Source organism: Arachis hypogaea, chromosome 3, assembly GCF_003086295.3.
Source record: "Arachis hypogaea cultivar Tifrunner chromosome 3, arahy.Tifrunner.gnm2.J5K5, whole genome shotgun sequence".
Classification (NCBI taxonomy): Eukaryota; Viridiplantae; Streptophyta; class Magnoliopsida; order Fabales; family Fabaceae; genus Arachis; species Arachis hypogaea.
In genome coordinates this window covers 135936636-135962559 of record NC_092038.1, presented here as the reverse complement: position 1 = coordinate 135962559, position 25924 = coordinate 135936636, and the positions used below count along the sequence as shown (strand labels likewise).

Below are 25924 nucleotides of genomic sequence, written 5' to 3'. Positions count from 1 at the left end.
GGAAGGAAAAAAAAGAACCATGATTCGGTTCCCTAAGCTCAGCAGTTTACTCACTTACTCAGCATCTCCTTCCTCTCGATCTCTTCCCTCACTCCCTCAACAGAAGAAGTCCTATAACTTGCTCCGTCTTGCCACCGCCGTATCACTGCCGCCATCGCAAGTCGCGACTGCTCGAGGCCGCAATTCCCAGTACGATCATCTCTGACAGTGCACGAAGCTGCTGTCCCCATTGTAACTCGTCTCGCGTCGTTCCTCTGCCGCACAGCCGCTGTTCTGCCACGCCGGCTCTGTTCCATCTCGCTCCAGCCCTTCTCCGCTCCAGTTCTGCCACCCTCCACCCTCCTCTGCTCCAGTTCCACCGCACACCCCCTTCTCTGCTCCAGTTCCACTGTGCACCATCCTCCTCGGCTTCAGTTCCGCGGCAGTCCGGGATACCTCTTCTCCAGTTCTGCCCGGTCCAGCCTTCCATCGTCTCCCTCACCTCTGTGCTCTAGAAGGTAATATTTTACGATTATTGTTGTTTTAATTGGTTTAGGATTGTTAATATGTGATTTTTATTCAATTATTACTGTGGTTTAGGATTGTTGATGATGTTCTTGATTCTGTTATGCTTACTCTTGAATCTTGATGTAGGTCCTATCTTTCGGAACAAAATATCGTGTCAGTTTGGCAATATTTTTTTGTTTTAAATCACTGCTGTTTATTTTGAGTTCAAATGAATAGTGCTCAACTGCAAGTTATGAACATTTGCTAATCAATTCTAAGTTGAGATTTTGTGCATCTTTCTTGAATTAAAATGGTTGCAGACTCTTATACATACTTTCATTACATTTTACTTTGTTGAATTACAGTGACAGGAACTCTAAAAGGTTATGATCAATTGCTTAATCTTGTGTAGATGAAGATATAGAGTTTTTAAGAGGTAACTAATAGGTGGACTTGTTTCTTTATTTATGAATTTAACTATTTATCGTGTATGTACTTCTGAAACTTTGACTTTCTTATCATGCTAATCAAGGTTCTAAAAACCGATTTGAACAGACTGGTTGAACCGATTGAACTGTGAACCGAAAAGAAAAACGAATCGGTCAGATATTAAAATCGAAAAATTCAAAAATCGTCTTTGAACCGTCAAATTAGCCAAAAATTGATCGGTCGAACCGAACTGTAACACGACCGATTTTTTGAATTAAGCTTACAGCGCGCCGTTTTGCAGCATATTGAGCACGGGAGGTAACCCTTACCATCCCCAGCCCTAATCCCCCTGTCCCCTAACCAAAACGCGCTCCTGCCTCTCACACTCAGCCAGTCCGAGCTCCTCTCATCGAGCTTCTGCTCCTCCGTCACTCCCGTCCAGCCACCGTCTGCTGCCACCGCCAATGCAATTGCGAACTTGGAAGTCACCGTCACGCCGTCGCATCTTCCTTCCCCTCCGTTGCGCAGCATCCATCGCAACTTCCTTCCCCTCCATCGCACAGTCGTCCCGCCGGCGCCAGCTGTGTTCCACCTTCAGCCTTCAATCGTGCTCCACCGCTCCCTGTCCCCCTCATGCGCCAGCTCTGCCCTGTTCTCCGCTCCCTCAGTCCCTGGTATTCAATTTTTTTTTTTTTTGTAACTTTGATTGAATAATTTTTCATTAATTTTGTGAATTGTGAACTGTGAACTATTATTATTATTTTTTTGTTAATTTTGTGAACTGTGAACTATTAATTTTCTTCTTGTTAGTTTATCTGTGAGCTGTGATTTTTTCTTTTAGGATTGTGGATAATTTTGAATAATTGTTGTTAGTTAATCTGTGAACCTTGCTATTGATAGTGGGTTGAATAATTGTTGATAATAATACCTCAGCCAGTAAAGATGAATTATGGCATGATGCTGATCAATACGGATTATCTTGGCTTAATGTTGCTTAATCGAAATTATGTGTTGTTTTACTAAGATTTTGAGGATCACGCTCTAATAATTGACCTTGCATATTAGTAACTGAGCTTTTAATAGAATTTAGAGGTGCTGAAATTTGGGTTGGCAGGGTTAGAAACTAGAATTTACCTGTAACTTTGTTTTGTGTTTCCAGCACTGTTAAATGGCAAAGTAGACAAGTGTAGGGTCACGTTTTGTGATACACATGTGCTTGGATTGTGGCTGTTTTGATGATTTATTGAGTAACACGATGAAGGAGCATTAAAATGTCAAGTTTAGCTCTGGGTTATTGTGAAATCCTTTTGATTTTCCTGATTTGTTTTGAGTCTCCTCAAGTGAATACAATTCTGTGAGCCTGCAAGTTTGAGTCTCCTCTTGATTAGAAATTTGTGATATGTTAGGTGGTAGGTTAGATTTAGCTGGCGATAGCTTTGAGCCTGCAGCTATGGAAGAACGAGATTTTTGAACTTTTAGTTTGTGTTAAATGATGTGGATTGTACAGTTGCTATTTCGAGGAACCTTCATTCTTTTTCTTTGTTGCTTGGACAAATTTAAACTAGAGTTGGAAATGGTTTGATATTTTTTGGATGTAATTGTTTTATTGATTAATGTCATCAAAGCAAACATTTATAGGATGAAGAAAGAATTTTGGTCTCTCTTATAGCAAACTTTGAAAGCAAAAGCTTCAGTTTATTAAAATATTTAAGTTTGTACTATCTAAAGATCTTAAGATTGTGGTTGATAACTTTTCATGTAGTGTTTTAAATTTAGAAGATATTTTAAAGTTTATATTAGACTATAATTATGTTTTAAAGTATTTATTTATAATTTTATTTATTATTTTAATATAAAACGATTTTTTCGGTTGGATCACGGTTGGACCGATTGGACCACTAAACCAGTGAACCAATAACTAAAGCGGTTCGATGATCGGTTTGGTTTTCAGAACCTTGATGCTAATGACTTTTGTAATGTAACTTTTGCATTGTTGCATCTTAAGATGAAGTTTGGTAAGGGCAAAGAATATGTGTATCTGGTGAACTTTGTTGCCCTTATTTTGCATGAAGTAGTTACGAGTATGATTTATCATTTGTCTTGTTGTCAAGAAGTTTTCTCATTAAATTTATTATTTCACCACACTAAGCTAGATCAATTTTCTTGTGTCACAAATTTTTGCAGATTAAGAAAAGGGATGTTTACTGATTCATGAGAGTGAGGGCTCAATGAGTAATGAGCTATTAACTGGCATGCTTTAGCTTCAATTTGCTGCAGCTATGATCAAACTCTATGATGTAAACATTGGGTTTAAAAATATTTGACTTTGTTTTCACTTTAAGTGGGGCTTGCTTATTTTCATTGAATCCATCATCTTTTTACATATGTTTTCTTTCAGATTTATCAAGTCAAACAGCAAAATTAAGATTTTCATACAAATATTGAGTTCACTCTAATTATGTTTTACTGTGTTTATTTATAATTTATTTATTATTTTATTATAAAATGATTATTTCGGTTGAACTATAGTTGAACCAATAAACTAGTAACTAGAACGGTTTAATAATTGGTTCGGTTTTTAAAACCTTGAAAAAAAAAAACCCAAAACGGATAAAAATTAAAAAGAAATTTAAAAAAAATGAAAAGAGAAAGGATGAGAGAGGGAGAAGTTACTTCGTCTCATCCTCTATTGCTCACAGAGACACCGTCCCCCACTTCTCCCAGCCAGCCACCGTTCTCACTTCTCTCTTCCAGCATGCACCTTCAATTCCTCTTCTCAAAAGTCCCAACAACCGTGCATTTTGCTGTTTCCTTCTTCCTCTTCCTGAAGCCACGAGTTTCCTTCTCCCTCTCTTAGAATCCGCCAACCTCTCCCGCCGCTGTCGCCTTCCTATCTTCTCCTCATCGCCATTGCCTTCACAGCATCCTCTCCTTCCGTTCGTTCCTTCCAGTCACCTTCCAGCCGTGGCTATGGTCGCCGCCCAGCCGCTGCTGTGTTTGCCTTTCATCTGTCTCCGTCAGTGCCTCAGTTCTGGTAGGTGTAGTTCTCTACTCTTAGATCCTTGCTGTGTTGTTCACTTCTTGCTGCTGGTTGCTGTGTTGGCAGTGTTTTTCACTTCTTGCTGCTGTGTTGTTGCTGCTGGTTGCTGTGTTGTTCACTTCTTGCTGCTGGTTGCTGTGTTGTTAATTTGTTAATTGCTGCTGTGTTAGTTGTTTCTTGTTGGGTTTATTAAATTTTTTTGCTATGTTGTTATTGCTGCCTAGTTTTTCTTTCCGCTGGTTGCTGTGTTGTTCACTTCTTGCTGTTGTCATGTTAATTTGTTAATAATTTGTCAATTTGTCAAGTTGGTAACAGACTCATATTTATTTTTCAAAGAACTACCTAACTGGCTAATTCTATTCTCATTGCACATTAATGAATGTAGGCACTCATGGCAAGTCTAACTTGTATAGCTTGTAATATCCTCTGAACTTTACTTTTCTTCTCTTAAACTAATATATGTATGCAGTTTGTCTTAGTTATATGAAAACTGGTAATCATGAATTGCCTTTTGATTGCTTATATCACTTATTTATTTAATGTCTGATCTAAATCGACAGATATGCATAATCGGAATCCATAACTGGATGAATCAGGATTCAGCATTGAAGAGTCAGTAATCGTCGTCACCTGAGTTCTTTTTCCTCCCACATTCAGTAGGCCTATCCCAGAGCCTTCAGGTCTTTTTCTCTACTTTTTAGTTAATTCAATTCTTTATCCTTCTATCCGTTATTTCCTTATCAGTTTTCCATTTGTTATTTTTCAGTTGGATTTGATCTTATATGTTTTCTGTGGCCTTATTCAGAGCTGCAAGGCATGGGTTTTCAAGTACATTCAAGAGGTTAACTTCTATCTTATGCCTTTTTTAGTTACATATTTATTTCTTGTGATTTTTTCTTTTCTTCTGATCCCTACTACTTGCTTTCTTTACCTATAGGGCAAGAGCAAGAAGAGAAAGAGAGAAAAAAGAGAGGGAAGGGGGTTAGAATTTTAGTTAACACAACAACATATATTTTTTACAATATGACTTACTTTCATGCCATTATATATAACATAAGATCTTATATAACTGTTTTTTCTCCATTCTCCTCAACTAGAATCGGGACCCCTAAGTACTCTTCAAGCTAGCATCAGTATGCAGTTGATTCATTGTTGTGAATGTATTTGTTGTAGTTCCTAATAATTTTATAGAGCTCATAGGCCCTAGCTTCTGATTACTTATTCTCACAAATGCAGAGATAGCTTATTCACGTTATACTGTCTAGTTGAGGATTTTCCGACCATTGCATCATATCCTACAGCAAGTTGGTGTTTCCAGTTTTCTACTCTTCATACGTGCATACATCCACAAACTTGCAACACAGCATGGCATCTTTCAAGGGTTCCATATCTACCTTCTCAATCGGGATATCTTTGGCAGAGATCAAATATATTTGGAATCCCTGATATTTTGAGAAACTCAAAACCTGCCAGATATCTAAGTAATGAATCAGTTCAGGTGAAGACTGATTATGATGTTGTGAGGTTCTCTCTTGGGTCACCTGATGATATTAGTTCCATAAAAAAGAGCCCAAAGAAGAAAATGTCTAGAAAAGCTAAATTGAATGAGCTCAGATTCTACCGCTTGAAGGCTAAAAAGAAGATGAATTCCCCAAATCCAGAGGTTCGAATTAGATATAAGCTTGAAAAGGTTGGCTTGACTTATTTCTGTAATGTAAATTTTTGTACCCTGTTTCATTTGCTTGATTTTTCAGTAATGATAATTTACTTTTTACATATTTTTAATAATCCTTAGGGTGAATTCTAATAATCTGTGATTGAAAGGTGATGCTAGTGCTTTTTGCCATCTGGGAATTGGATATCAGAACATAGCTACATCCACTTGTAATTGAATTAAGTGCTTCTGTGAGGTTTGATTTTCCTCTCTAACTTATAAACCTGCAGGCCAAGCGAAAAGAAACATGGTTGATTGAGAAGCTAAGGAAATATCATGTGCTGAAAATCCCTGCAGAAACATTTGATCCTGAAATTTTAACTGAGGAAGAGAGGCATTACCTGAAGCGAACAGGTGAGAAAAAGAAGCATTTTGTTATGGTTGGGAGACGAGGAGTGTTTGGTGGGGTAGTTCTTAACATGCATCTTCATTGGAAGAATCATGAGACAGTAAAGGTTATATGCAAACCTTGCAAACCTGGGCAGGTTCACGAATATGCTGAAGAGCTTGCTCGACTGAGCAAAGGCATTGTGATTGACATCAAGCCTAATAATACTATCATTTTCTTCCGTGGTAAGAATTACGAACAGCCAAAAGTAATGTCACCTCCAGATACATTATCAAAAGCAAAGGTAATTTCAGCTGTGTTAGTTATGCATTTACCAAATGTAGTTCTTGATAAATATGATATATAATATTTAACATTGGATTATGTGTATTTCTGTCATTCAGAAGGGTAGCATCCTTCCTTTGTAGTTGACAATTGTTTTAAGTTGAAATATATTTTGTTGCGAAAAGTAGTGGATTCTATTTTTTCTGCATAATGCTTATGGTTTTTAACTTATTTTGTATACGTAAAATTTATAGGCCTTGGAGAAATATAGATACGAGCAGTCACTTGAACATACAAGCCAGTTCATTGAAAAGTTGGAGAATGAGCTTGAAGAGTATCACCAGCACCTTGCAAAATTTAGAAAAGGGAAAGATGATACACCTAAAGATATTAAGGTTGGTCCATTATCTTATAGCCAATTGTGGAAATTTATCTCCAAATAAAAAAATTCATTAGAATTCATAACTTTTAGGGATAAATACTATTTTGGGGATGATTTCGATTTTGACCCCAAATCTTAGAGACCAAAATAGTAGTTATTCCTAACTTTTATGATAAATAATAAATTTTGTAATAACTATTCTTTCCAAATTGTGGCAGGCACCATCATCTACCAGGACAAATAAAACTGGAGGATTACACACTGTTTTAAAGGAAAAATGTAAGTGGAAAGAACAATGAACGGGAATAAATGGATAATGACTAAGCTTTAATGTTCAAACACCATATTGCATCAACTACTTTTTTTCCCACCCAATTTAATTTGTGGTTATTTGGTCAGAAATTGTAGAAGCATGAATCTACCAATGGTGGACTTTTAACGTATACCCGAGCTTCGGACAATGTTATATTGTTTGCGCTTAAGGGAGTATAAGATCTCACATTTGAATATTTATTTGTAGTCTCGAGGCCTAGAATTGTCAAGTTGCTATATATCAAACATGCAATTATTCACCCAAAAAAAAAAAAAACATGCAATTATGATTAAACATTCTTTTATCCTTTTTTATCTTGTAAAGATTTTTTTGGTGTCTATCTTGTAAAGATTTGTATGATAACACATCATTTTATGTTAATTTTATCGTTAAGTTAGGACCACAAAAAATATAAAATCAGCAATGCTGTGTGAATAAATGTTGATTAGTAATAACTAATAAGCTATAAGAAATAAGCTTAATATTGCAGCGCTAGGGTTGCTTTGTGGAATAAGTAGACAGGAGTAAACACACAAGATAAATTAGATAAAAAGAAATTATTATAGAGAAAGTTGGGTTGGAGTCTTGGAGACATTAATAGACAATTAGACATCAATAAGATATGGATTTACTGCCACTTTTTAACTTTTTGCATTTCTTTAAATGTTGTGAAACATTTATTTTGTTTTTTTGACTTCCTCCCTTTCTGGTCTTAAGCCTATCAGCTGTCTTAAATGATGAATTGCTTTCTATTCTTTTTTGCAAAACTCCTCCTTAGGAAATGTTTAGGTGGGACATCAATGAATGTTTTTTTTTATTATCTTCATTAATTTAAAATGAAGGCTTTATGTATGTTGTACCTGCACTAATTAGGCTTTTACAATCAATAATAAGTTAATAAGCTTAAACTAACTTAACTAAGTTTACATTTTTAAATAATTAAAAAATTATACCGTTTTTTAACAGAGCATATGCATAAAGATATATGTTATAAGAGAAATAAATTTTCTCAATTTTTTTTTTCACTTGAGAAGATAAATATAATTTTTTACCATTAATTTTATAAGTAAGACAAAAAAAAAAAAAAACAATAAAAAGTTATACAGTTAGAGATAACTTTAATAGTCCGATGAGCTCTGATCTTAATACCGAAGCCACTTTCACAGAAATTAATTTCAAAATGGATAACAGAATGGTGAAGTGCAGATAAATGGATGCATAGGATGATGTCCATAAATGTGGACCTGTGAAGACCAGAGACCTGCAAAACGCACGTAACGTTTTGCAGAAACAAGAAACAGAAAATTGCAGGCCCTGCAAAACGCAGGCTGCGATTGGCGTGGAAATGGAACAAGAAATTGAAATGTGTCCTGCATGCCGACAGGACCAAAGCTTGACCAACTTCGAACTGAGCAAAACGCAGAATGCGTTTGTCAGTGAACCAGAGCAAAACGCTGATTGCGTTTTGCAGGCTCCATACATGCATGCATGCGTGCCACGTGTTTTGGGAGGGGTTCAGCTGGGTCCTTATAAGTGAGAAACGCAGATTGAAGAAGCATAGTTACTGAAGCAAACTCATTACCAAAGAAATAGTTGGGGGAGAGTGAAAGAGATGTGAATCAGCTCGGTGAAGAAGAGCTACATGGTATGGTCTAGAAAAAAAAAATGGTGCGTGACTATACCAAACCAGAAGATCATATTATTGAGTATTTGGATCATCCCTATTTTGTAAGTAAATTTTTTTAATATTTAACAATAAATATATAAATTTATTTAAATTTTATTTATTTGTGTTGTAATTAGTAGTATTGAGGTTATTAATATTATTATAATGAATATTATGTTATTATTAATTTTGCGTTACGTCTTAAATTTTTTAATACCGTTATTATTATTATTATTATTATTATTATTATTATTATTATTATTATTATTATTATTATTATTATTATTATTATTATTATTATTAGGCAAATTATGTTACCATGGTACAAAGAGTTTAGGAAAGAAACGAAGAATTATTTAAAAAAGTATTATTTTTATTCATATTTCTCATTTGTGATTACAAAGTTCTTATCAATATATAGACCAAAAATACGCTAAGAGTACACTCGTTATGGAATAATATCCTAATAAATTACATTGATTTTTTTCTAATCCTCTTTGATATTTTTCTGATTTTGTTCCCTAATTATGATATTCTAATAAATTAATCTCTTTATTGTTAGTAACGTTGTTGTTATTATTATTATTATTATTATTATTATTATTATTATAGTGGATCTGTTAATGAAAATAATTTATTAATAATATTTAATAAGAATAATGTGTAATAAATTATTATTTTTTAGTGATTTACTATTATTTTTTATGATAGTAATAATAATAATAATAATACTATCATCAACAGTAAACGGTTTTGTTAATAATATCTACGTTGGAAAAAAATTATTATTATAGATATTATAATAAATGGTTTTTTTCAGTAATATTTTGTAATAATAATTAATACTGTATGTTAATAATAACAAGCCTTGTAGGTTATAGTTATTATAATAAATGGTTATTATTATTGTTATTATTGTTATATTTGGATAACTATTATTATAATTAGAATGTTATTATGATTATTTTATAATACTAGTATTTATTATTATGACATATTTAGCTTTGTACCGTGTAACTCTAAAAAATGTTAACTAGGTTAAAAACTTTATTTATCATAACGAAATTAAAAACTTTATTTATTATAAATTGTTAACTAGGTTAAAATACATGACGATATTACATAAAAAGTTACATATAATCGTGAAGTAGGTCATAACAAAGTTACAATGAAAAGTTTAATCACTAATGACCTCCAGCGGAGCTTGGACCTGCGCGCTGAGGACATCGGCTGCGGCTATGTCCCTCGCGTCCACATATAGTGCACCGGCGAGGATCACGCATCTCACGTGAATCCATCTCATTCAAGTAGCGGGTGGACTTCGGTCTACCTTTCGTCGCGCGCCTCAATGTCCAGTTGGCGATCACCTTCGCTCCTTCGTATCTATCCCATGTAGATGGGTCACCCATCGGAACAAACTCGCCTCTGTAAACCTTGCAAATTTTAGACATCTTGTACACATCGTTTACGTACACTTGCCAGTCGAGACGCTGATTGGCGCAACATGCAAGCACGTGGCGACATGGAAGTCGCTCGACCTGGAAATGGCCACAGTCGCAGTGTCGTTGCGCAAGGTTGACCGTGTAAATGGTACCATCTTGCATTTCGCGAACCTCAAACATCTCATTGCGCTTGTCAAACCGGTTGACCACAACGTTTCCTGCACGTCGAAAGCTTTCCTCAACTCTCTTCGTTGCAAATTCTGAATACGTGAATCCGTTGCGGCGACGCTCATGAGCCTCGGTACTCTTCCGAGTGAACAACTCATTCAGCCGATAAAAAGTTGACCGGACAAGGGCAGTTACAGGAAGGTTGCGTGCACCCTTCAGGACAGAATTTATGCACTCTACCAAGTTTGTCGTCATATGTCCCCAACGATGACCACCATCGAATGCCAACACCCATCTCTCAATACCGATCTCATCGCACCATTGAGTATATGCCTCACCCTGCTCTTTAAGCCTTTGGTAGTTTTTGTTGTACTCCTGCTCCGTCCTAAAATAGCCTGTTGAACAAACCATTTAATCATAAGCAGATGCCACAAATTTACTATGAATAGAACCATAATAGCAATTTGAAATACCTGTATTCACCACAAGTTTATGCAAATATGGAGCCTTGAACCTCCTTAAGAAGTTGGACCCGATGTGCCTGATGCAATACATGTGCCACGCCCTTGGTGGTGACCATGCACCGTTACTGCGAGCTATTGCAGCGTCGATGGAGGTATGGCGGTCATAAATAATACCCACACCATCAATGGTAACAACATATCTTCGCAAATTGGTTAGAAAAAACTCCCACGCGTCTGCTGTCTCGCCCTCGACAATCGCAAATGCAATAGGCACAATGTTTTGATTCCCATCTTGTGCAACTGCTACCAGAAGTGCTCCTTTATATTTTCCGTACAGGTGCGTGCCATCAACCTGCAACAGTGGCTTGTAGTGTCTGAATGCTACAATACACGGATAGAAGCTCCAAAAAATACGGTGCAGAACTCTTACACCTTGAACCTCCTCACTCTCGCGGTAAACGGGGAGCGTTTTAATTTGAACACGAGACCTTGGCATCTTCACTGTCATTGCTTTCAACCATACTGGCAGAGTCTGGTAAGAAACTTCCCAATCGCCGAAAATTTTTGCGACAGCTTTCTGCTTTGCCAACCAAGCCTTGCGGTAACTCACAGTATAGTTGAACTTGCCTTGAACTTCTGCAATAACAGACTTCACCTTTATCGAGGGGTCTGCTTCGACCAATGGCCTAATGGCATCTGCAATTGTGTCTGAGTCCAACTTGGCATGATCTTGTGAAATCGTGCCCATGGTGCACGTGTGCTTGCCATTGTATCTCCTGATCTCCCAACAAGCTTTTTTTCGAATCAGGCTAGCTCGGATAAGCCAGTCACACCCTGCACCATACCCCTTGCATTTCGTATAGAATGTCTGCGGCTCAGACTCATACACAGTGTAATCAACTCCTCTAGAGATGGTGTAGCTTTTGATTGCAGATATCACCGACTCTCTCGAACCAAATTTCATTCCGACACTAAACTCGCCATCTTCCGCCGCAACATTGCCTTCACCTACGACATGCGCACCGCCATCAGTCAGACAAGGCAAATAAAATAAGCACTATAGAAAACTTCAGTTAATAATTATGACATACCTGTATTCGCATACTCAGGAAATTCCGGAGCATGCATGGCTTCGAGATCTAGAGTCCGCATAAAAGACGGAACACCAAACGGGTGCTGGCTTACAATCGCATTTGCTTCATCTTGCACCGCCGAATTGCCTGCCAAGTCTCTGTCATCGTTTTCGTCATCGACTTCATAGTTAGCTTCGAATTCGTCTTCACTGTCATTATTATCTTCTTCCCAATCTATATCCCCAAGCTCATCAACATTGATCTCGTCGTCGACCATACTCATCCCCGGCTGCTGTTCAAACTCAACGTACAGCTCTATCATTGGCACGTGAGATCGGGTTTGTTGATAAATATACAACATCTGCTGCATATTAGCATCGTCAGTGATGGGTATTATTTGAAACTGTATTAAGCCACCAAATACTTGCACAGGACTTCTGTATAAAAGATTGCTCACCCTTTTCAAAATGTGGCTTTGAATGTTATTACAAAGACCATTTTGCAACTCGACAAAACCCATGGTACATGGAATGGCAAATGACAACGGACATTCACAAACAAAAGTGACTCCTTCATTTGTGTTTGTTACAACCTCACCGTTATAATATACTCGCAAGTTTGCAACACCTTCCATAACTTCAGCCTTAACTAACTCTATTTTTTTGACACAGTTATCTGCCAAAAAAACACCTCTCTAAGGACTTTATGCAAGAAAAAACAAGAGGAGAAGTGAAGATGAAGATGAACATCACCGGACTTCATATTTATAGGCAAACTTGTGGATTTAAATATTATTCTGTGTACAAAACGCAACATGCGTTTTGGGGCTTCCAATACAAAATTTTTGACCCTAACAAAACGCAACCTGCGTTTTGTGGGCTTCAAAAATTTTTTTCTTTTTCTAACATAGTAAAACGCAACTTGCGTTTAGTATTAAACCAAAAAAAAAAAAGAAAAACCAAAACGTAAGCTACGTTTGGTATATTTTAAAATTCAAAAAAAATAAATAAACACAAAACGTAAGTTACGTTTTGTCACTGACCCATAGCAGTGCAATATTTTGCCATGCCTCCATTTCATGGTGTTACTCAATGAACTTCTCCATTTGCCAAAAAATGAGCCCCACTTTCAAGCTTGATTTTTGTGGCTCAGTTTTTTGCAAATAGAAAATTTCATGGTGTAACACTATGAAATGGAGGCATGAAAAAAAAAATCCACTGCTATGGGTGTCAGGAGAAAAACGTAGGTTACATTTTTTATTTTCCAGCATTTCCTTTTTTTTTATGTTTCAAATTAAACAAAACGTAACTTTCGTTTAGTATTTGAAATTTTTTTGGTTTTTGAGAAAAGCAAGAACGCAAGTTGCGTTTGTCAGAAAAAGTTAATTAATTTTTTCTATAAAGTAAAACGCAGGTTGCGTTTGCCAGATGGATTTATTCAAATTTTTTTGGACGAAGAGAAAACGCAGGTTGCGTTTTATTTGGGTTTAAATTTTTTTTTCGAACTCTACAAAACGCAGCTTACGTTTTGTATGTGAAATAATATTTTAATAAAGAGCCTTGTATATAAATAGCTAACACAGCTAATTTCAACTCGCACCTCACTTCTGCTTCCTCACTTGTACTCCCATTTTCCTTTTTTTTCATGTATCTGATGCTTGTGAGATTTTTTGGTTATTAGAAGGGTAAAAAAAGTGAGAATATGGAGGATATTGCAAATATACGAGTGTATTATAACGGTGAGATTATACTGAATACACATGAAGGAGTGGCTTTTGTTTGTGAATGTCCATTTTTATTTGCTATTCCATACAGCACGAGTTTTGTAGAGTTGCAAAATGGTCTTTGTGTGAACATACAAAGTCACATTTCGAAAAGGGTGAGCAACATTTTGTACAGAAATTCTGTACAAGTATTTGGTGGGTTGATACAGTTTCAAATAATGTCCATCACTGACGAAGCAAGTATGCAGCATATGTTCTATATTTATCGACAAACCCGATTTCACGTGCTGGTGATAGAACTGTACATTGAGTTTGAACAGCAGTTGGGGATGGGTACGGTCGGCGACGAGGTCAATGTTGATGAGCTCGGGGATATAGATTGGGAAGAAGATAATAATGACAGCAAAGAAGAATTCGAAGCTAACTATGAAGTCGATGACGAAAACGATGACGGAGACTTGGCAGGCAATCCGGCGATGCAGAATGAGGCGGATGCCATTGTAAGCCAACACCCGTTTGAACGTTTGGTGTTCCGTCTTTTATGCGGACTCTAGATCTCGAAGCTATGCATGCCCCGAAATTTCCTGAGTATGCAAATACGGGTATGTTATGATTATTAACTCAAGTTTCCTATAGTGCTTAATTTATTTGCCTTGTCTGACTGATGGTGGTGCGCATGTCGTAGGTGAAGGCAACATTGCGGCGGAAGATGACGAGTTTAGTGTCGGAATGGAATTTGGTTCGAGAGAGTCGGTGATATCTGCAATCAAAAGCTACACCATCTCTAGAGGAATTGATTACACTGTGTATGAGTCTGAGCCGCAGACATTCTATGCGAAATGCAAGGGGTATGGTGCAGGGTGCGACTGGCTTATCCGAGCTAGCTTGATTCGAAAAAAAGCTTGTTGGGAGATCAAGAGATACAATGGCAAGCACACGTGCACCATGGGCACGATTTCATAAGATCATGCCAAGTTGGACTTATCCGGAAACACAATTGTTTCGAGCACGCAGAAAATGTGCGACCGGACGTACCGCTTGAGGGACTCCTGAGTATCACAAGGCTCGCTGTCTCTGCACAGCCGGACCCAAGCAATATGTACCTTCCCGAACATGTGATCGTCCGGACCGGACTCCCGACCAAAACACGCAATGCAGTTCTCCACCAAAAACTCGTGGCTGCTATCTGATCTACCTGTAACGGCCTCCCCATTAATCGGGAGACCAAGAATATAGCTCACATCTTCTAGCGTCACCGTCACTTCACCGACCGGAAGATGAAATGTGTGAGTCTCCGGCCTCCAGCGTTCCACCAAAGCACTCAGTAGTGCAGAATGACCTCTCATTTCGCCTACTCGCGAAACGTGCTGAAACCCAGTCAATGCCAATGTCGCTGCAGCTACCTCGTTAAAGGTATCTAGCTGATCCAATTTTCTGGGCAACAAATTTCTAATAGCCTACAAAAAGAAAAATGATAATTATTAAATTCTAAATAATATCGATTAATAATTTGTTCAAAAAAAAATAATTAGCAACAACAAATAAACAGTATTATTATTATTATTATCTTAAAACATAATAATAAATTATTAAAAAATCATAAATATTAATCTATTATTTATTAAACAGTATTATTAATTATTAAAAATTTGAAGCAAACTTATTCTCACTATCATAACCAGTATTATCAAATAATCATAATAACACTCTAATTATAATAATAATTACTCAAATATAACAATAATAACAATAATAATAACCATTTATTATATTATCTATAACATACACGGATTGTTATTAACATACAGTATTAATTATTATTACAAACCTTAATATAGTAGTAAACATAATAATTTTTTTTAATTAAACATTATTAAAAAAACCGTTTACTGTTAACAGTATTATTATTATTATTATTATTATTATTATTATTATTATTATTATTATTATTATTATTATTATTATTATTATTATTATTATCATAAAAAATAATAATAAATCACTAAAAATTAATAATAAATTATTACAAATTATTATTAAAAATTATTAATAAATTATTTTCAACAACAACAACAACAACAACAACAACAACAACAACGTCACTAACAACACTGCCTATTAATAACAATAATAATATAATACCAGTATTAAAAAAATTAAATTGTAATGAAAAATAAATAACAACATAATATTAGTTATAATAATATTAACCCCAATACTATTAATTACAACACAAATAAATAAATAAAATTCGAATAAATTTATATATTTATTATTAAATATTAAAAAAATTACTTACAAATTAAAGATGATCCAAATACTCAATAATATGTTCTTTTGGTTTGGTATAGTCACGCATAATTTTTTTTTCCTACACCGTGCCCTTCTTCTTCAACAAGCTCCTTCTCATAGTAAACTCTTGCTTCCGTCCCACTCTCCCTCAACTATTTTTCACTTTGCTTCGATAACTAAGTTTTTACTTTGCTTCCTTCCATTTGGGTTTTCCGCTTATAAGCACCAAGCTGAGACATCCGTGTACATGTGGCGCGCATGCAGCTAGGAAGCCTGTGGCTCTGCTCCTGTCGGCATGCAGGGCACGTTTCGCTTGCTGGTTCTCCTCCCTCACCAATCGCTGTCAAAATATTACCTGCGTTTTGCAGACACAGGTCCACAATTCGAGACAACACACCATGCATCTATATACACGTTGATCACCAATCTTTTCTTCATAACCAAATTTATTTCTGGATTTTTGCTGTATAGCTATTTTCTTATTTTTATACAATAACCCCCATGACGTAAATATTAAACATAGGCCCCCCAATTATACAACAATCCCATAAATGATAAAACCCACATTCTGTCCCAAATCACCATCAATCCCCGCTTCTGGCTCAACGCGTAGTAAATGAATATTATTTGTCCAGAAGTTAATACTCAAATGACAAATATACACTTTATACCAATTTTTTGTGGTGAAAACCCTAATCTACAGCCCTCTTTTATTTGGACTCTAATTTCTTTGGGAAGAGAACTATTTAACGTTTTTTTTGGGACATGATTTAGAGTTAAAATTTGTGAAGATACATTTGTAGAAATAATTGCGGTAAACAAAGTTTCACTTACCATTGGCAGTGTCCCTTTTTTACGTTTTTTGGGCTACATTGGAGGCCAATAGGCCATAAAAGCATAATCTCTACCATTACTGTCATCACCTGAAATATGTTTTGTATTACTGTCATCACTGAAATATGTTTTGTATGCTCTTGAGTCGATTAGGTGGAATATGCTCTTAGTTTATATAGAATATGATTGTTATACATATTATTTTTGTATATATTTTTATATATTTTTTATTTTTTACAATTAAAAGTGATTAATAAAAAGTAAGAGAAAATACTTCTTTTTTCCCCTTTTATACCATGAAAAAGTATACAAAAGAGATATACATAAAAAAGTATACAAATACTGTTCTCTTTATAGAATTACTGGTATTTGGGTGTAGATATAATAACTAGGGATCATTTGTATACAAAAGATATATGAATTAGGGACAAAAATAACAATAGATAAATATAACATAAAATCTTTTTAAGGGACTAAGCCATAAGCCACATTGAACATTTCTGTTTTTTTTTTCTTGAATTTAATAGAGCAATTTTCATCTTAATGTAGGACGAATAATTAACAGTTATTTAGAATCTAGAGTCAAACTAAAAAAAAAAACAGTGAAGATAAATAATCTCCATACTCACATGATAGTAAGAATTTTCGCCAACAATACAAACCCGTAATAATTGCATCTGTGTTCCTAATATTAGGTAGTTTCTTAAGGTGAACCAAGAAAGCACAGTGGTGGAGACACAAGTTCGGAAGAAACTTAGAAACCAATGGCAGGTAGGCACCTAAAAGTGTGTATAAAAGGGGAATTAGGGGCAAGGCACTAATCAAATCAAATCAAAAGAATAAAAAGCATACAAACATCTAATACTTCTTCCCAAAAGAATAAACCCAGAAAGAATAACCCCTGAAAGGGAACAATAAAACATTGAAATGGCTCGCGCAGTCATTTTAGTGGCAATGTTTTGCCTCTATGCAGCAACCGTGATTGCTGAAGATCCATATGTTTACTACACATGGAATGTCTCTTATGGTACGATTTCTCCATTGGGTACTCCACAACAAGCTATCCTCATCAACAACCTGTTCCCTGGCCCTGAGATCAATTGCTCCAGCAACAACAACATCGTTGTCAATGTCTTCAACAACCTGGACGAGCCTCTCCTCTTCACCTGGCATGGTATCCAGTTGAGGAAGAATTCATGGCAAGATGGTACACCAGGAACAATGTGCCCCATCCAACCGGGGACCAACTACACCTACAAGTTCCAGGTGAAGGATCAGATCGGTAGCTACTTCTACTTCCCAAGCCTTGGGCTCCATAGAATGGCTGGTGGTGTTGGTGGCTTGAGAATATTCAGCAGGTTGTTGATCCCAGTTCCATACCCAGATCCCGAGGATGAGTACTGGTTCCTCATTGGTGACTGGTACACCAAGGGACACAAGGCCCTCAAGCAGATCCTTGACAGAGGCGAGTCCATTGGAATGCCTGACGGTGTTCTCATCAACGGTCAAACTGCCAAACTCGACGGCAAAGAGAAACCACTCTACACAATGAAGCCTGGAAAGACCTACAAACTCAGAATCTGCAACATTGGTAACAAAGACTCCTTGAACTTCAGAATCCAAGGCCATCCCATGACACTTGTTGAGACTGAAGGCTCCCACACCGTTCAGAACACCTACGAGTCCCTTGATGTCCACGTCGGACAGTGCTTCACCGTTCTCGTCACCGCCAATCAGGAGCCAAGGGACTACGTCGTTGTTGCCTCCACTCGCTTCACCGGTTACTTCCTTGACGGAAAGGCACTCATTGGCTACGAAGGCTCCGATAAAGCCGCTTCCTTGTTCATTCCACACGCTCCTATAACCTGGTTCTGGTCTCTCAACCAGTTCAAGACATTCAGATGGAACCTTACTGCTAGCGCCGCCAGGCCTAACCCTCAGGGATCTTACCATTACGGTCAGATTAACATTACTCGCACCATCAAGTTCGTCAACTCTGTCTTCAGGGATCGTGGCAAGCTCAGGTACGCCATCAACGGTGTTTCCCACGTTGATCCCGAGACTCCACTCAAACTCGCTCAGTACTACGGCGTTGATGATAAGGTCTTCAAGTACAACATCATCAGCGACAACCCCCACGATTTCATCAGCAAGATCACCGTCGCCCCTAACGTCCTCACCGCCACCTTCCGGGATTTCATCGAGATCATCTTCGAGAACCCCACCATATCCGTCCAGTCCTACAACCTTGGCGGTTACTCCTTCTTCCTCGTCGGGTAAGTACATCAATGAGTTGGTTAGTTAGTTAGTTAGTTTTGTGTTATATATCTAACAAATAAATTAAATATGGTTTGCGCAGCATGGAGGAAGGAAGGTGGGGCCCAGAAAAGAGAGAGACCTACAACCTTCTTGATGCAGTGAGCAGGCACACCGTGCAAGTGTTCCCTAATTCATGGTCGGCGATTTTGTTGACATTCGACAACGCTGGAATGTGGAACTTGAGGTCGGAGAATGCGGAGAACCGCTACCTGGGACAACAGATGTACATTAGTGTGTTGTCACCGGAGAAGTCGTTGAGGGATGAGTACAACCTTCCCCTGACGCAGCAAATCTGCGGTATCGTAAAGGACATGCCAGTTCCGGGACCTGTGTACCACTAGAGTGAGGACAATGCAAGGAACATCATCGCGGCTTGTGTAGGAAAGGGAGATATTTCTGCATGCTTTCGTAACTCGTGTGGTGTAGGTTGATATAAATGTTATGTATCAACCATGTCATTAGCGCCCCAATAAGCTTTCTTCTTCTTTCTTTCTTTCTTTCTTTTTTTTTTTTCTTTTCTTTTCTTTTTTTTTTTCTCTGTATACGTTCTTTTTTTTAATAGTATGAAAGATAAATATTTTGAGTAATATTATATGTACGAGATGATTTTTTGTCGACTAAATATAATTAAATTAGTCTAATATTAATAAAAATTATTTTTTAATTTGTTGGTTGGATTAAACTATATATATAAATACATAATAATTTATTTTAATGACTAATTTTATTTTTAGTATTTACATAACATTTGTATTCTTCAAATTAGTTTTATACTTTTCGTTTAGCATGGCCAAAAGTATTTAGAGGTATCCTTTCACTCGAGCAACACTAGGCAAACAAAAGTTTTATTGTAACTAGAAATATCTGTAAACTAACTTAAACCGGAATGTCCTACAAACTGTTAAATTCTATATACCCAAATTAAGAAGTACTGAATATTTTTAACTCTAATACACAGACACAAACACAAGATACAGCACACTTTAAAATATAGTAACATGTCAAATTCTAAAAATTTGTTAGAACTAATATAAAATATAATTTTTTTAGATAAAATAAAATTACATTTGGATATTTATTTATATTAATATTTAAATTACTTTTTTGTAATAATTAATTAATAACAAATTTTATTTCCAAACTCGTTTTAAAAATATAAGCTACGAATAATATTAGACACACCAATCTTTTACTAAGTTACAATTATATATAGAGGAATATTAGAGGGTCAGTAATTTTGGTGTTTTGTAACCATCAATTGGCCATCAATAGTATTTTTAATGGTGTGAGATTACATCTAATATTGAGAAATCATTCACTTTTGTTTTGATGGTTAAGTGCTAGCCAGAAAATACAAAAGTTGCTGGCCCTCTAGACTTTTCTTTGTATATATATATATATATATGCATGCAGGATATACGCCACACGTGTGTCGTCTAAAATTTGTCTGATATCCAAACACATCTTGTTTGAAATATCAGTGTTTTTCTTCATATCAAAGTTGAAGTATGAAAGTTCAGCTGACATAAATTCATAATATATAGTGGTACTCATGTGTAAGATACAGCGAAACAAATGATTTTCAATGTTAGTTTTTTTTTTTAAAAAAAAAGAAAAATCATTTGGTGGATGTAGAATTTATGTAACTTGAAAGTATTTCTTCATATCAAAAGAACAACTCAAAAGAAATGACGAATAATCCTTGGTAAGAAAGAATTATAGAATGTAAATTCAAGGGTTAAATCCGATTTAATTTCTAAGGTATACACAAAATCATTTCTAAGATTTAAAATCAAATTTTAAAATTGTCATTTTTATTTAAATATTAAAATTTTAGACCAAATTTTTTATAACAAAAAAATTTATAAAATAAATAAATAAAATAAAAAAGTGTTTCTACTGCTGCGAAAAGAAAATAAAAAAAAGAAAAAGAAAAAGGAAAGAAGAAGAAACGGTCCATAATTTTACCGCCACTTTCGTTTAATTTTAGTCCTTAAAATAAAGACCATTTAAAATCAAGTCAAATCTTGGAGATAATTTTATATGAAAAAAATGTTAAGGATAAAAAAATTTTTTGACATATAACTTAAAAACCAAAATTATACTTAACCCTAAATTCAATACAAGGTAGACAACTATTAACATAAATAAATCTGAAAAAATATCATACCATAAAGAGATTTAAGTATGTTGAACGTATTACATAGGATAATGGAAAAATTTAAAAAGATGTAAACTATAAAATTCAAGTGGATTGGTTAAAGTGGTGAAGTATGTCAAAATTTATATTTGACAAAAAGTATTTTTAATATAAAGTCTATCCCAACTGTTTGTGGATTTTCTGCTTTGGTGTTCAGGCGTGAAAATCTCACAATTTTATTTCTTACCGTAAGAATGATGGCAAATCCCCTATACTCATTCATCAAAATATGTCCACAAAAAAATATTTCACAAAAAAATTATTTTCACATTTTTATAAAATATGTTTCGTTCTCTTCTTCAACTGATATGAGACTTACATTTCAGTTTCTGCTCCTAATGAGAGCCAACGTCTTTGTTAAAACATCGATTCAGATTTTAACTCTCGTACCATTTTGTAACAACCCAACCCAACTTATTGCACTTCATTTTCCTGCATGCCTTGAGTTATTCAAATCCTAGCACTTTCTCTTAATCTTCAATCGTCTCGTAAAAGTTAGTTTCCGACAAAGTGTAAGTCTTAAATTCAAAGAACCTTTTTTCCATATTTAAAACTTCACAACTCCTTACAACTAACATCACATGCTTAAAGGTTTCATCTTCTACATCCATAAACTCATGTCCTAAGGCCCTAATGTATCGTTGGATAAGTTTTATCTCACTCCATTAGATCAGCTATGTTATGTATTATATTATATATTATGGAAAAGTCTAGAGCCAGCAACTTTTGTAATTTTTGGCCAATATTTAACTATCAAAAGAAAAGTGAGTGATTTCTCATCATTAGATGTAATCTCACACCATTAAAAACACTATTGATAACCAATTGATGGTTACAAAATACCAAAGTTGCTGGCCCTTAGCATTGCTCATTATATTATAGCAGAATATTAAACCACCACAAAGATATAAGCATAAATTTAAGAGGAGTTTTAGAGAGTCAGTAAATTTTGTGATTTATAACTATCAATTAATTATTATTATTAATAATTTTAATAGTGTGAAATTATTCATTTTATTTTGTTGGTTAAATACTGATCAAATTTTAATAAAAGTGCCGGTTTCCTAGATTTTTTCTAAATTTAATGTATGAGAGATGATAATACTTAAATAAATAAACAGTGAAACATATATGAATACAATAAAAAGCGATAATATATAAGAGAGAATATTCAAATAACGTCTTTTATTGCTAAATAGATATAGTAGGATATCATCTTAGGTGATTTGACGATTGAAGAGAAGATCGACAAAGTTTTCAATTAGAGAAAGATTATCAAAGATGATCTATGTGTGAAGAGTTTTATTATAAACATAACATATGATAAGATACAACGATATTATTTTGATTCATGTATGTATAGTTGATCCTACATAGAAAAATAAGACTTTGTTATAATTAATGTATGATGTATCGTTAGTTAATTCTTATTTTTTCAAGATAAAATTAAAAAAAAAATATACATTAAAAATATTAAAATATGTTTTAGCATACATTAATCACATTAAAGTCAGTTGGTAGATATATATAGCCAGTATAATTTTACGAAGCATGTGAAGAAGATAAGAATTTAACTCCAGTTAGTCCAAACAAGTTTCATGAAGAGGAAAATAAATCCATTGAATCAGAAAATTTAACTTGTCTAACATTTTGTTTCCTAAAAAAAGAAGAGAGAGTATTTTGAGAGGTCATGGTTGATGAGAGAAAAAAAAGGCAAGCCCCTGGAAAGGTGTGCTAAAAATGGGAGTCAAGATTCTAAGATTAGGAAAATTATTGGTTTTGAAGTGGAGAATGGAAAAAGAACAAGAGGTGGTACGCAATCCAAGGAAGCGAAAAGAGGAATATAGATGTTGTTGAAGCACAATAAAGCAGGGAAGCAGAGAAGCGAAAGGTGGATTGCCCTTGCCCTCTCTCCTTCACTAAGAAAGACACAGAGCAAAGTCACCAAAAGACGAAGCTGGAAACAATGACGCGCACGGTTGTGTCGGTGGTGATGCTGTGCATCTTGGCAGCAACCGTGATTGCTGAAGATCCATACGTCTACTACACATGGAATGTCTCCTATGGCACCATTTCTCCATTGGGTGTTCCACAACAAGCTATCCTCATCAACAACCAGTTTCCAGGCCCTGAGATCAATGGCTCCAGCAACAACAACATTGTTGTCAATGTCTTCAACAACATCGACGAGCCCCTCCTCTTCACCTGGCATGGTATCCAGCTGAGGAAGAATTCATGGCAGGATGGTACCCCTGGAACAATGTGCCCCATTCAACCAGGCACCAACTTCACCTACAAGTTCCAGGTGAAGGACCAGATCGGTTCCTACTTCTACTTCCCCACCATTGGCCTTCAGAGAGTTGCTGGTGGAGTCGGTGGCCTGAGAGTGTTCAGCAGGTTGTTGATCCCAGTTCCATACCCAGATCCCGAGGATGAGTACTGGTTCATCATCGGTGACTGGTACACCAAGAGCCACAAGACTCTCCAAGGCTTCCTTGACAGCGGTCGCTCCATCGGAAGGCCCGACGGCGTTGTCATCAACGGCCAAACCGCCAAGGGAGACGGATCTGACAAGCCCATGTACACAATGAAGGCTGGAAAGACCTACAAGTTGAGAATCTGCAACACTGGCACCAAGGACTCCTTGAACTTCAGAATCCAGAATCATCCATTGACCCTTGTTGAGACTGAAGGCTCACACACCGTTCAGAACGTCTACGACTCTCTTGACGTCCACGTCGGACAGTGCTTCACCACCCTCATCACCGCCGATCAGGAGCCCAAGGACTACATCGTCGTTGCATCAACTCGCTTCACCAAATACAGCCTCACCGGAAAGGCCATCATCTCCTACGAGGGCTCCAGCACTCCCCCGTCACCTGATCTTCCACCTGCTCCGGTTGGTTGGGCCTGGTCTCTCAACCAGTTCAGGTCATTCAGGTGGAACCTAACTGCCAGCGCTGCAAGACCTAACCCTCAGGGTTCTTACCACTACGGTCAGATCAACATCACCCGCACCATCAAGATCGTCAACTCTGTCTCCAGGGAAGGTGGTAAGCTCAGGTACGCCATCAACGGTGTTTCCCACGCCGATCCCGATGTTCCATTGAAGCTCGCTGAGTACTACGGTTACGCCAGCAAGGTCTTCGACTACAACCTCATCAGCGATAACCCCACCGACGTCAGCAAGATCACCATTGCACCTAACGTCCTTAACGCCACCTTCAGGGACTTCATTGAAATCATCTTCGAGAACCACGAGAAGAGCATCCAGTCCTACAACCTCGACGGTTACTCCTTCTTCCTCGTCGCGTAAGCATTAAACAAATTAATTATTATTATTATTATTATTATGATTACTATTACTGTTATTTAAATATGTATGTTATGATGGATCAGCATGGAGCCAGGAAGGTGGGACGAATCAAAGAGGCAGAACTACAACCTTCTGGATGCAGTGAACAGGCACACGGTGCAGGTGTTCCCCAAGTCATGGTCAGCAATCATGTTGACATTCGACAACGCCGGAATGTGGAACATGAGGTCTGAGAATGCCGAAAACCGCTACTTGGGACAACAGATGTACTTCAGTGTTCTATCTCCAGGAAAATCATTGAGGGATGAGTACAATCTTCCTATCACTCAGCAAACCTGCGGTTTCCTCAAGGACCTGCCTGTACCAGCACCCGTTTACAGCTAGAAGCCCTTCTCTCGCCGGCTGAGCGTTATTCATTCATCGTCATAAGAGAGGAGATGGAGCATTTTTTTTCCCCTTTATAATATCGTATTTATTACTATTCAAATGGATGTATGTTTGCTTTGGTAACTGGGTTCGGTGCTAGCTCATGAAATTGTATCAATGCTTTTTTCATCCAGTGAAATAATTTCCCTCATTTAATACAAACATATGTAACTACTTATATTGAATTCATTTCAGCTCCCTTTTTATTTCTTCCATTAGTGTTTTGCATCGCAACAATATCTATGTTCTTTCAATTTCTCCGCTGCTAATTGCTAAACTATATATCTGAGATAAAGAAGCATGAAAAAAACCCTACAACCACGCCACCTTCTTCTTCTTCTTAATGTATCTAACTCTTAAATCTAAAAGAACAACTAAAATTAAACATATGTTCTATACACTTCAACATTATAATTTATTTATTATTCTCTTTCTATTTTTATTCGACATTTTAAAATTTTGATGCATTTATCTTCATTTTTTTTAATTTCTTTGCCTAATATATCTAACTCTTAAATCTAAAAGAACAACTATGATTAAACATATGTTGTATATATATACTTCAACATTATAATTTATTATTCTCTTTCTATTTTTATTCGACATTTTAAAATTTTGATGCATTTATCAGTTAATGCATTTTAATTTGATACAATATATTTATAATTTGAGTCATTACCAATAAAATAACAAAGAGGGGAATAACACCTATTTTATTTTAAACTCATTACCAAAAAGTAATTTGAGTTATAATGTTCAGCTAGTATGAAATTTATATTCATAATTAAATAAATCAACAACATAATTTAATACACACCACACTTTTTCTTTATTTGAAGTGGGAAAAATTAAACACTCTGCAGAATATATTACTCTACTACTTAAATACTATACATTTTTTTTGGTCTCTTAAATACTATACATTTATGCTTTTTTTAAAAAATAAAGAAAAAACCTTTCTCAAAATCAAATTTTTGGGAAGGACAAAAAAACTAGATCCACCTCAATTATTTTCACAAACTTG

At 35.9% G+C, this 25924-nt stretch overlaps 3 protein-coding genes across 13 annotated transcripts; all 3 read left to right on the top strand.

Moving 5' to 3' along the window:
• On the top strand, positions 1–7177 carry LOC112735577 (uncharacterized CRM domain-containing protein At3g25440, chloroplastic). 11 transcript variants are annotated; one of them, XM_072233611.1, is made up of 10 exons: positions 1–497; positions 852–922; positions 1217–1589; positions 4516–4635; positions 4722–4796; positions 5192–5618; positions 5900–6301; positions 6537–6677; positions 6883–6943; positions 7064–7177. In XM_072233611.1, coding segments are annotated over exons 5-10 (1092 nt in total). In that variant the 5' UTR covers positions 1–497; positions 852–922; positions 1217–1589; positions 4516–4635; positions 4722–4737; the 3' UTR covers positions 7066–7177. The 11 variants fall into 11 exon arrangements, with proteins under 11 accessions (XP_072089712.1, XP_072089715.1, XP_072089711.1 ...); XM_072233614.1 differs by having other exon boundaries at positions 4761–4796; positions 5192–5645; positions 6883–7177; XM_072233610.1 differs by having other exon boundaries at positions 6883–7177.
• A 10302-nt stretch (positions 7178–17479) lies between these two features.
• LOC112734159 (L-ascorbate oxidase homolog) lies at positions 17480–19789 on the top strand. Its single transcript, XM_025783378.3, has 2 exons — positions 17480–18915; positions 18999–19789. The coding sequence occupies exons 1-2, from the start codon at positions 17567–17569 to the stop codon at positions 19297–19299; spliced, it is 1650 nt and encodes a 549-aa protein (XP_025639163.1). The 5' UTR covers positions 17480–17566; the 3' UTR covers positions 19300–19789.
• Positions 19790–23034: 3245 nt separating this feature from the next.
• Positions 23035–25115, top strand: LOC112734158 (L-ascorbate oxidase homolog). Its single transcript, XM_025783377.3, has 2 exons — positions 23035–24470; positions 24558–25115. Exons 1-2 carry the CDS (start codon positions 23125–23127, stop codon positions 24856–24858), a joined length of 1647 nt encoding a protein of 548 aa, XP_025639162.1. The 5' UTR covers positions 23035–23124; the 3' UTR covers positions 24859–25115.
• Positions 25116–25924: the final 809 nt, after the last annotated feature.

Coding starts and splice junctions, on each gene's coding strand:
- LOC112735577 (XM_072233607.1), top strand. CDS start 4,738: ATGTTTTCTGTGGCCTTATTCAGAGCTGCAAGGCATGGGTTTTCAAGT. Junction 4,797..5,191: donor TTTTCAAGTACATTCAAGAG/GTTAACTTCTAT, acceptor TCACAAATGCAG/AGATAGCTTATTCACGTTAT. Junction 5,646..5,899: donor TTAGATATAAGCTTGAAAAG/GTTGGCTTGACT, acceptor ATAAACCTGCAG/GCCAAGCGAAAAGAAACATG.
- LOC112734159 (XM_025783378.3), top strand. CDS start 17,567: ATGGCTCGCGCAGTCATTTTAGTGGCAATGTTTTGCCTCTATGCAGCA. Junction 18,916..18,998: donor TACTCCTTCTTCCTCGTCGG/GTAAGTACATCA, acceptor TGGTTTGCGCAG/CATGGAGGAAGGAAGGTGGG.
- LOC112734158 (XM_025783377.3), top strand. CDS start 23,125: ATGACGCGCACGGTTGTGTCGGTGGTGATGCTGTGCATCTTGGCAGCA. Junction 24,471..24,557: donor TACTCCTTCTTCCTCGTCGC/GTAAGCATTAAA, acceptor ATGATGGATCAG/CATGGAGCCAGGAAGGTGGG.